General features: G+C 41.7%; 1 protein-coding gene across 19 annotated transcripts in view; it reads right to left on the reverse strand.

The window, feature by feature from the left end:
* The window catches only part of LOC138809106 (ubiquitin-associated protein 2-like), a 62,955-nt gene that overhangs the window by 13,253 nt on the left and 37,601 nt on the right, over positions 1-12,101 (reverse strand). For all 19 annotated transcript variants that reach the window (XM_069995502.1, XM_069995498.1, XM_069995495.1 and 16 more), the window contains 10 exons: positions 11,272-11,470; positions 10,457-10,734; positions 10,199-10,371; positions 7,207-7,396; positions 6,224-6,278; positions 4,339-4,513; positions 3,942-4,014; positions 2,974-3,169; positions 2,798-2,886; positions 1,340-1,393 (listed from right to left, as the gene is read on the reverse strand). In XM_069995502.1, coding sequence (XP_069851603.1) covers positions 1,340-1,393; positions 2,798-2,886; positions 2,974-3,169; positions 3,942-4,014; positions 4,339-4,513; positions 6,224-6,278; positions 7,207-7,396; positions 10,199-10,371; positions 10,457-10,734; positions 11,272-11,470 — 1,482 coding nt within the window. The remainder of the gene's footprint in view (positions 1-1,339; positions 1,394-2,797; positions 2,887-2,973; positions 3,170-3,941; positions 4,015-4,338; positions 4,514-6,223; positions 6,279-7,206; positions 7,397-10,198; positions 10,372-10,456; positions 10,735-11,271; positions 11,471-12,101) is intronic.

Below are 12,101 nucleotides of genomic sequence, written 5' to 3' on the forward strand. Positions count from 1 at the left end.
CCTCCTCATATAATATCTGTAAATCTATACCAAAATTATTTTAAGAGGTATTTCCCCTACACTCTACAATCTTAAGTGCACGTCCAATAGAAAGCCTACTATGCTACTCAGGAGACTTGAGATCTGAGAGGATTGTAGCTAGAAGCCAGCCCAGGCAGGAAAATCCTTGAGATGCTTATCTCCAATTACCCATCAAAAAGCCCAAAGTGGTGCTGTGGCTCAAAGTGGTAAGAGGACTAGCCTTGAGCAAAAGAGCTCAGAGACAGTGCCCATGCTCTGAGTTGAAGCCTCACTACCTACCAAAAACAAAAACAAAGGGCTGGGAAGCTGGCTCAGTGGTAGAGCACTTGCCTTGCATGCCTGAGGCCCTGGGTTCCATTCCTCAGCACCACATAAGAAAAAAAGAAAAAAGCCGGAAGTGGCTCTGGGGCTCAAGTGGTAGAGCGCTAGCCTTGAGCTGAAGAGCTGAGGGACAGCGCCCAGGCCCAGAGGTCAGGCCCCACAAAAAAAAAAGAATGGAAGAAAAAGAAAAGCAAAGGAGAAAGTGAGAGAAGTGGTAATGGCAGGGGGAAGGAAGGGAAGGTGGAGAAGAGAGAGAAAGGAAAGGAAGAGAAGAAGTAAGGCCAGGGACATGGTACACGCCTGTAGTCTCAGCTACTAGAGAGTCTGACACAGGAAGATCCACTTGAGCCCAGGAGTCTAGGTAACATGAGAATACTCTATCTATTTTTAAAAAGGGAAAAGGAGAGTAAAGAGTCAAGTGTTCAGCAGAAGAACACTTGTCTGGTCAAAGTCCTGGGTTTCAACCTCAAGTATTACAAAAAATAAAAATAGAACAGGAAACTGACATTAATAAGAAGTGTATGAATAGTGATTAGTCCATTTAAGCTGTGGGATATACAAAATGGCAGATTGTGCTTAGCAGATGTGATGCACTAGATTTCATCCCAGCACAACAAAACAACACACTTTCAAGATATATTAGAATATAGGGATTTTTTTTGGTGCCAGTCCTGGAGTTTAAACTCAGGTCCTGAGTACTGTCCCTAAGTTTTTTTTGGCTCAAGATTAGCACTCTACCACTTAAGCCAGAGCTCCAGTTCCAGCTTTTTCTGCTTATATAGTACTGAGGAATCGAACCCAGGGATTCATGCATGCTAGGCAAGCACTCTACCACTAAGCCACATTCCCAGCACCAAATATAGGAATTTATAGGAGTAGTTTTAACAGAAGGACAAATTAGGAACTAGATAGTTATGTAACATCAATTGAATGTGTGAGATAATCCTTCCAATTTTAATTTTTAATGTTCTTTCCAAGGCTCTACTCACATACTCACCAATGGAAATCTCGTCTGAAGCATTTGCAAGTCATCATAACCATAGACCTGTGGCTGAAAAATAAAGACATGTAACAGTATTAATGAGCACTGGTCATGATGGTAACCAAAGAAACTGAAAGGTAATTCAATACAACATTCATTCTTCTCATTCTTCGAACAAGACACAAATTATTTCCTTTAGTTTTAAGTAGGAAAAAAAGTACAAAAGAGTTTATCAATGGAAAAGTTTTTGAAGCTTTCATGATCTACATACAACTGATTCAAACTAGGCTAGCCTCTGGGTACCAGTAGGGGAGACACAAGTACATAATAAACAGCCGGCTTTACTTTCTATTCTAGTAGTCTCTTGTCTTCAGTCTTCAAAATCTGGATTAAAGATAAAAATATTATTAAAAAAAGTTTTTAAAAATCTAGCTTAAAATTTATCTCCTCTTGGCAGGATTTATTTATTTATATATTTATTTATTTATGTCAGCTGTGAGGTTTAAACTCTGGGACGGGGCGTTCTCCCTCAGCTCTTCAGTTCAAGGCAAGCGCTCTACCACTTGAACCACAGCACTACTTCAGCGTCACTTCCAATTTTCTGGTGGTTAATTGGAGTCTCAAGGGCTTTCCTGTCTGGGCTTACTTTGAACCATGTTTCTCAGATTTCAGTCTCCTGAGAAGGTAGGATTATAGGCGTGAGCCACTGGCACCCGGCAGGATTCATATTTTACTATTTTTTTCCCTCCAATTTTTGGGCACTAAGTGTTAGTGTTTAAAAAATGTATAATAGTGCTACTCGGGCATTTTATCTGTATGATGTTTACTTAGATTTCTTCTCCAAGGACAAAAACAGGTGTCTTAACTATCCTTCTATCGTTTTGGTGTTTTGGTGCTGGTCCTGAGACTTGAACTCAGAGCCTAAACTTTGCTGAAGGCCATTGTTCTATCACTTGAGCCATAGCTCCACTTCTGGCTTTTTGGTGGTTAACTGGAGATAAGAGTCTCAAGGACTTCTGTGTTCAGGCTAGCTTTGAATCATGACCCTCAAATTTCAGCCTCCCCACAGGCACCCAGCTACCCTTCATCTCAATAGGTACTAAATACAAGAAGACCAGGGCAGAAGCCATTTATTCTCAGGATAGAGAACTCTGTTGTAGTAAGGTCAGAGCCAGCAAAAGACTGACACAATTAGGGAATTGATCCAAGTATAAAAAAATAATTCTCTAAGAAGCAGTCTAACCTTTGGGAATTGAGATCCAAAATTTGTACTTCACATACAGTAAGTATACAATAGAGGAAGCTCCCTTCTGAAAACTAGTTTTTCTCCAACACTACAAAGATTAAAAACCTGTTTACTTATATGTGACAAGTATTCATTTATTCTGTAATTACAGTCTTCCACCTGAAGGCAGAGCTATGAAGAGTAGACACACCATCTTCCCCTTTTGAAGACCCTTCTGTCTCACTTACTGGGTAGGCATGTAACAGCCCGGGAGCCATAATATATGGATTAGGCAACAACGGCGGAACCCCAGGAGGAAGGTTGGGAGGAGCTTTTCCTAAAAGAGAAATAACATTTTTATACTGCCACACAATTACTTACCTCTTCCATCCCAGAGGACTGCCACCCACCTAGAAAAGACTACCTGAAGTCGTAGCAACTGAGCTTCGAGTTGAGGCTGTGACGGTGGAGTTGCTGCCTAAACTGAGACCCAGACTACTGCCACTATTGAGACTGGAGGAGACACTGACCACTGGGGGAGGTGCAGAGACTGTGCTGGATGTGGTAGAGAAAGTGCTGGAGGAAGAATGGAGATTCGCCTCACTTTCCACACTTGTGTGCTTCAAAAACAGGGAGCAGTGGAATAGAGAGGGCAACAGTTAGTAACAGAGGTTAGCAAAGATAAATACATCATAGCCTTCATTACCAAACTTTCCTTCACTAAGTCCTATAAAATGAGTTACTAGTTCATGAGCAAGGGAAAGGATAAGATCTGACTTTAAACTTTGTATCTGAGGAAAAAGAGACTCCTACACAAGTTTTACCTTCAGATCTTTTCCCAAGCAAATGTCCTTAACTCAGCTTAACTCCAGAAATAGATGTTATATTTTGCAATCAATTCTTTGACCAAAAGCTCTACCCTGACCTCTGCTTTATGCTTTTTTTTAATTTGGGGGAGGGGAGGGGCAAACACTGGGGGGCTTGAACTAGACCTGGGCACTGTCCCTTAGTTTTGTGTCTCAAGGCTAATGATCTACCAGTTGAACCACAGCACCATTTCAGGTTTTTTGGTGGTTAACTGGAGCTAAGAGTCTCACTGACTTTTCTGCCTAGGCTAGCTTTGAACCATAATCCTCAGGTATCAAACTCCTGAGTATCTAGAATTATAGGTGTGAGTCACTGATGCCCAGCTGACTTCTGAGTTTTAAGCTCTGCAGTATTTCTGGTTTCTGTGGCTTCTCTTTGCATCCCAGCATCCCTCCTTTGTCCTATAATCTCAATTCAGTAAATGTACAAAGTCACAAAGAAAATTTCAACAATTCCCTCTGAGAACCTTGGGGTTGGATGTTAAAACTCTAGGAATCACTCATTGCTTCTCACTATGTCACTTACCAAAAGAGTGGATGTTGAAGTGCGCCCAGAAGATGTTGATGATGATAAGGTATTCGGCTGCGTAGATAATGTGCTATAAGGATAAAGAGATTGACATCAACAAAAGTGTTATGGCTACCTGACCCATGGTGCTTACATAAAGACAGAATACAGAAGTTAAGGAGGTATAAGATCATACAATAAACAAAAGGCAGGTATAGTAAGCACTTAAAGCAAGAGCTGATGTTGAAAGGGGAAAATAAGTATTCATCTGTTATTTCAAATAACTTGTAGGTCATCCACTTAACACAAAAGAAGGGCTAATGTGGTCTCTATTATGTAGATGGCATAAGACAGGACCACAGAGCCCTGTTATTGAAACTCACCAACCTCAACCTCTATCCTCACCCCCAATCACCTGTTGTGTTGCGTGGTGGTGGTATTTGTAATCTCCTCACTGTGGCTTAACCCACCCAACGAGGATGAGTGCTGATTGGTTGTGGTCAGTAAGGAAGCTGCAGATACCGTTTCATTGAGAGGGGGGATACTAGAAGTAGAAGGTGAGTCAGATTTCACTGCAGAGCCTGTAGCACCTAAAAATGAAAAAGGATTATCAGGGGAAAAGAACTTTTTTTTTTTTTTTTTTGGGTCCGGTCGTGGGGCCTGAACTCTGGGCCTGGGCGCTGTCCCTCAGCTCTTCAGCTCAAGCCACAGCATCACTTCGGGCTTTTTGCTTTTTTGCTTATGTGGTGCTGAGGAATCGAACCCAGGGCCTCATGCATGCAAGGCAAGCACTCTACCACTGAGCCACCTTCCCAGACCCTATTTTTATTTTTTTTTGATAGGTTGTGGGCCTGGGCACTGTCACTGCACTTTTCAGCTCAAGGCTGGTGCTCTACCACTTGAGCCACAGCACCACTTCCAGTTTTCTGGTGGTTAATTGAAGATGAGTCTCACAGACTTTCTTGCCTGGGCTAGCTTTGAATTGTGATCCTCAGATCTCAGCCCCCTTAGTAGTTAGGATTATATGTGTGGACCACCCACATGGCAGAAATGAACTATTTTAAAAGCAAAACCTAACTACAGTCCTAAATGAAATTGGGTTACACAGTAGAAAACTGTCTCTTAAAAAGAGAGGTGGTGGGCTGGGAAAGTGGCTCAGTGACAGAGTGCTTGCCTTGCATGCATGAGGCCTTGGGTTCGATTCCTCAGCACCATAAGCACAAAAAGCTGGAAGTAGTGTTGTGGCTCAAATGGTAGAGTGCTAGTCTCAAGCTGAATTGCTGAGGGATAGCATCCAGGCCCAGAGTTCAGGCCCTACGACTGACCAAAAAAAAAAAAAGGGGGTGGCCAAGGCTGGGAACATGGCTTAGCGGCAGAGTGCTCGCCTAGCATGTATGAAGCCCTGGGTTTGATCCCTCAGTACCACATAAGCAGAAAAAGCCGAACGTGACACTGTGGCTGAAGTGGTAGAGTGTTAGCCTTGAGCAAAAGCTTAGAGACAGGGCCCAAGTTGTGAGGTCAAGCCCAAGGACTGGCAAAAAAGAAAAGAAAAAAAAAAAAAAAAAAAAAGAGGCAACAATATTGGAAGTGTTTGAAGCAAGGTGAAGCAATCATTCAGGGCTGTAATCTTAGTTACTTGGGATGCTGAAAATGAGAGGATTGTAAGACTCCTTAACCCACTACTGGTTCAATGACACATGCCTGTCATGCTCTGATATTAGGGAGACTGGAAAATTTTGGTTCCAGGCCAGCCTAAAAAAGTACCTAGAGGGGCTAGGAAGGTGGCTCAGTGGTAGAGCGCTTGCCTTGCATGCATGAGGCCCTGGGTTCAATTCCTCAGCACCACATAAGCAAAAAGAAAAAAGCTGGAAGTGGCACTGTGGCTCAAGGGGTAGAGCTAGCCTTGAGCTGAAGAGCTGAGGGACAGCGCTCAGGCCCAGAGTTCAGGCCCCACGACCAACCCCCCCATCCCCGCCAAAAAAAGAAAAAGAAAAAAGAAAAAGTACCTAGACTCCATATCAAAATAAGGAATCTGGATTCACTGGCAAACACCTGCCATCCTAGCTATGATGGGAATCCCAAAATATATGCATTATAGCCCAAGTATACACCTGAGCAAGAAGCAAACTATCTATCAAAAATGCCCAGCAAAAAACATGGCTGAAAGTATGGCTCAGCAGTATCACACCAGCCTAGAAAGCAAGAGTCCCTGGGTTCGAAACTGCAGTACTACCACCAAAAAAAGAAAAAACTGACACAGGAAGAAAAACACTAGAGGAAAAAGCCTAGAGAATACCTACCTTCAACAGATTGCGTGGTCTGTAACTGCGTGGCCTGCACAGAACTGAAGCCATTCTGGTATGAGAAAAAAATAGGAATAAGAACAAACTCACAGGTAAAAGAAATTGGCAATCACACAGCTTAGTTAATCCTTTTAGAACAAATGCCTAGGTAACCAAAGGATCAATACAGTGATACAAAATAACTAAAAATGAAAACCAGCCAGTGACAGAAAGCACTTGAGTGACTTAAAGCAACAACTAAATAGGTGAAGTTATCCAAACCTAAAACTAATTTAGGAAAGGCACAAAGTCAAAATCCAGCAATCAACTGTGGAAGGTTCTAAGACTAAGAGCCAAATCACCTATCCTGACCACTGCATCTGGTAGTTGCTCCGTATCAGCTTTGGTATACACTAGCCCTCTCACCAACAAGCAGACAACCAAGGTAAGATGTACTGATATGTACTATTAAATCTAACAATGAGACCTTCCAAGAGAAAACGGGTATTTGAAATCGATTCTGTTAAGACACAATCTATACTGTAAAGAGAATGGTTTCTGGCTGAGTCTCCAGGTTTGTTTAGGAAAAAATATTTCTAATCTCAGAAGTGTTTTGTTTGTTTTTTTAAATGGCTGGTCCTGGGTGTTATCCCTGAGCTTTTGTGCTCAAGGCGAGTGTTCTGCCACTTGGGCCACAGCTCCACTTCCGGTTCTTTTTTTCAGTTTATTGTAGATAAAAGAGTCCCACAGACTTTCTTGCCCAGGCTAGCTCTAAACCATGATCCTCAAATCCCAGCCTCCTCAATAGCTAGGATTATACAGGTGAGCCAACAGCACCTGGCTTATTTTTCTAACCTTATTTTAAAATTTTCAGCCAACATTCCTAAAGTTTCTTAAATTTGCACCTAACGATAGGTTCCAGGCAAGGTTGTAAGTAAAATATTTAAGAGACCTTGGCATTATTTTCAAAATAAATGCTAAGAGGCTTGTGAAATTAGTACCTTTGCCTGAGTCAAGTCCTTTTGGGGTGATGAAGAGATGGAGCTGGGGTACCGCCGAGTCTGTGTGGATCTCTGTTCATATAGAGGGCCCTGAGCATTATTTTGGGAGGTATAGGTTGTCGACTGAATTGGGCCACTCTGATAACCAGACTCCTGACTCTGGTTAGATGAAATTGTAGATGAAGATTCACTGTGAAAATGAAAGAAAGAGAATCTCAGAAACACAGTAGATGCACTAATACTATGGAAGTAGAAACAAATAAACAGTGTAAGTTAGGCACAGGTGAGCTCAAGCCTGCAATCCTAAACTATGTGGGAGGCAGACATCAGAGAATCATGGCTTGAGGCTAGCCCAGGAAACAAAAAATTCACAAGACTCCAACTCAGGCATACACCTGTTAACCCAGTTAAGGGAGAATCACATGCACCTATTATCCCCAGTGACACAGGAACCAGAAGTAGGAGGATCAAAGCCCAAGGCAGGTTTGGCATAAAGAAAGATCCTACCTTGAAAATAACCAATGCAAAGAGGCTGGAGGAGAGACTAAAGTGGCAGGGTACCTCCCTGGCAAAGTGCAAGGCCCTAAATTCAATCCCTAGTATCACTACCACCAAAAAATAAGCATATATATATATGCTTAAAAATATCAGCTAGGCATTCATGATCCATATTTGTAAATTTAAACACTGGTTTGAGGGGTCAGTCGTGGGGCTTGAACTCAGGGCCTGGTCATGTCCGTGAGCTTCTTTTGCTCAAGGCTAGCACTCTACCACTTGAGCCACCTCACCACCTCTGGCTTTTTCTGTTAATGTGGTACTGAGGAATCAAACTTCATGCATGCTATGCAAAAGCATTCTACCACTAAGCCACACACCCAGGTCTAATTTTAATTACTTTAAAGACTGGTATCAGAAGGATGGAGAATGAGGACAACATGGGCAAAACTTCTCAAGATCTCACCTCAGCCACTAGCTAAGTATGGTAGTATACACCTGTCATCTCAGCTATGGCAGGAAATATAAACACATGCTGGTGGCTCACACCTGTAATCTCAGCTACTCAGGTAGCTGAGATCTCAGCATTGTGGTTCAAAGCCAGCCCATGCAGAAAAAACTACTTGCATGAAAAACAAACAAACAAAACATCCAGACATGTCCAAGAAAAAAAATGAGATCCTACCTCTGAAAAAAATCAAAAGGGAACATGGATGTGTGACTCAAGTGGTAGAGCCATCTGTCTAGCAAGTACAAACCCTACTACTGCCAAAAAGAAAGAAAATCAAAATAAAATTTCAAAATTGAAAGAAAACCCATCTTTCCCTACAATCTATAGGTATAAGCTCAAAGTCAGTAAAATTGACACTACTCTTGGTCTGTTTTGTACATAACAAGAAGCTTCAACAAAGAAAAGTCATTTTTTGCTCAAACTCAATTTGTAAAGTCCTGAGCTCCAGGCTTCCTTGACAACCTTGTTAAATTTAAGATTACTGGCACTTGTGAGTCAACCAATTTAAGAGTCCAACAAGATGTTTGTTATTATTCTTAAAGAGATTGTGTGTGTGTGTGTGTATCTGTCTGTCTCAAGGTCTTCCTTTCACTCTCATTCAGCTTTTTCACTAATGCCTGGAGGTCTACCACTTGAGTCACACTTCTGGTTTTTCTGAAGTTTTCTGGTTAATTGGAGATGGAATCTCACAAATTTGTCTGCTAGGGCTGGCTTCAAATCTCTATCCTCATATCTCAGTAGCTAACATTATAGACATGAACCACCAGTACCTGGTTGAGCTTGAACATCCTAAAAATACCCAAGGAGCATATATCTGTTTCAAGTTACAAATAAACACACACACATGTGTATGTATGTATATATACACATGTGTATTCATACGTTTGTATGCGTTTTTTTCCCCTTGGATGTGGGACTTGAACTCAAGGCGTAGGCACTGTACTGTCCTGTCCCTGAACTCTTGCTCAAGGCTAGACCTCTACCACTTTGAGTCACAATGCCATTTCTGGCTTTCTGGTGCTTAGACATAAAAGTCTCAGAAGCTGATGGCTCACATCTGTAATCCTCATTACTCAGGAGGTTGAGATCTGAGGATCGCAACTCAAAGCCAGCCCAGGCAGGGAAGTTCATGAGACTCATCTCCAATTAATCACAGAAAAAGTCTAAGTGGCACTGTGGCTCAAATGGTGATAGCTTGAGCAAAAGGAGCTCAGGGATAGCGTCTAGGTCCAGAGTTCAAGCCCCAGTACACACTCACAGACACAGACACACAGACACAGACACACAGACACACACACACTCATGGATTTTTCTGCTCAGGCTGGCTTTGAACCATGATCCTCAGATCTCAGCCTCCCAAGTACCTAGGATTACAGCTGTGAGCCACTGGCACCTGGCAACGTGTGTGTGTGTGTGTGCATGCGTGCTTGTGCATGCACATGCCTGTTCTGAGGCATGAACTTGGGTAGGATGCTATTTCTGCTCAAGTCTAATGCTCTACTACTTGAGCCATAACTCCAGTTCTTTTTGGAAATTAAATAGAAATAAGAATCTCATAGACTTTCCTTTTTTAGGCTGGCTTTGAACCGTGATCCTCAGATTTCAACTCCTTAGTAGCTAGGACTATAGGCAGGAGCCTATAGTCTGGCTAATACATATGTATCATATCTGTATCTATATTTTTCCTCTTAAAATATATATTTATAGGACTGGGAATGTAGCTTACTGGTAGAGTGCTTGCCTAGCATACATGAAGCCCTGGGTTCACTTCCTCAAGTACCACATACACAGAAAAGGCCTGGCACATAAATTAAACAACAGCAGCAGCAGCAGCAACAACAAAAATATATATAGCAGTCAACAAAATACTGTGATTGACTACTGTTCTCTCATCCAGTCAATGCATGACTTCTCTAGAGTTTCAAAAAACTAAGAAAAAATTTAAAAGATTACTGAAAGAGGTCCTATAATTAGTGTTTCCTATACCTGGCCGTGCTGGTATACAGGCTACTTGGAGCCTGACTTGAAGAGGCGCTCGTGGTGGGGGTAGACTCATAATCAGAAAGAACAGGCTCTGACCCAAACTGCAATGCCCCAAACTGCAGATTTAGCCCTGAGATATCTGCTGAGCCAGGCATCTCCACAGCCAGAGCAGGAATCTACAAATATGAGTGAAAGACAACAGAATTTAATTTCTAAACTTAGTCATAAATCTTAATTCCCAAATACCACATCATCAAGTACCTTAGAAGTCAGGGAGGCCTTTTTCTTCTGCTGTTTCAGTTTTTGCTGAGCCGGCTGAGGGCTGGAGGATTGGTTGTCTGAAGACACAGGAGACATCTGTGGGGCCGAGGTGGATTTACTTGGCAAAGGAGAAGAGGGTGGTGGAGGTGCTGCTGTGGAGGTAGCCACTGCAGGTGGCTTCTCCTGAAGGAACACCTCCATCATGGTTGAAGATGGGGTAAAAGCCTGGCGCTTTGTAAAAGGGCTATGCACTGTTGAATCATTTGGATTCTTCAAATCTACAAGAGGAAACCCAAAGTAAGAACAAAGGTGATGTGGGGTCCCAAAAAAATACTATCATGTACTAGTGCCATAAATGAGGCCCTCAAGATTCAGAAACTCATTAAACATGTACATTTGGGATTGAATCTCATCTCCTTTGGTAAATATTATAGGATTTGTTAAGTAACATCTAATTAAATCAACCCTTGAACCTTGCTTTTATAACAAAGAAATCTACAAATTGCCCCAAGTTAATAAGGTCTTAAGATGGCCCACCCTGTGAACCCAAAAGTAGTTTGATATTTAAAAAAAACTGTGGGCTAATCTAATGAGAATCTCATCCAAATACCTAGATCAAAACAAAAACAAACTGCAACTATGCATGTAAGTTTGATAACAGATATATTATTTCAATTTTTATTATCTAAGTTTCTGACTAAGGAAAATCAGAGAATACTGCTCATTCTCTTCGACACAGTTATCAATTCTCCTACCAGTCTATTAACAATAATACTAGAATGGGTAAAGGATTTAAGTCACTATAATCTTCTTACCATACTGCACCAGAGATGGCGATTGTGTGGTTGAGCTCATGTCCCAAGAGGAGGTGGTGGTGCTTCCAGATTGAGAATGCTGAGCTGCCAACTGAGCCAAGGCCTGAGCAGTCTTAAACTGCTCCAAGAACTGGGAGCCTGTGGTACTGCCACCTTTAGCTTCACCAACATCACCAAATCCTTTCCCTAACATGCTCACCTACAGATCAACAAAATAATTAGTCTCTGGATCAGTAATCTCACTCAGCTACTCACAAAGTTATTTATCCAGCCAAAAACCCAAGACAGATCAGAAAAATAACATGAACAAGGTGGATATATTAGCATATGGCTGTAATCTTAGCACAAAAGATAAGGACAGGATGATTCTGAGTTACAAAGCAGCCTGGGCTACAAACTAAGTTTTACACCAGCCTAAGCTACACAGTATGACCTGATCAGATAAACATATACACACATGAAAGAATGTTACCAAACCAAGAGTCACTGCATGTACTTAAGTGTCCCAACCACTCAGAAGGATCACTTGAGCCCAGGAATTCAAGACAGACTACACAAGACACTGTCTCAAATAAATGTAAAACATTAAAAAATGAAAAATAAGATTTAACAGACTGAGTACACAGCACAATCTGTTATGAGTACAAGTTCTACAGTAAAAATTATTTAGGTTCAAACCTTAGGTATGAAATCTTGGAAAATTTACTATTATTCTCTCCTTATCTCAGTTTACTCATCTGAACAGAAGAATAAAAAGAAGTCACCAAGAGGTGTGGCTTGTGCCAGGTGTCAATGGCTCACACCTGTAATCTTAGCTACTCAGGAGGTTG

The sequence above is a fragment of the Dipodomys merriami genome, unplaced genomic scaffold (genome assembly GCF_024711535.1).
Source record: "Dipodomys merriami isolate MVZ:Mamm:240054 unplaced genomic scaffold, mDipMer1.0.p SCAF_485, whole genome shotgun sequence".
Lineage (NCBI taxonomy): Eukaryota > Metazoa > Chordata > Mammalia > Rodentia > Heteromyidae > Dipodomys > Dipodomys merriami.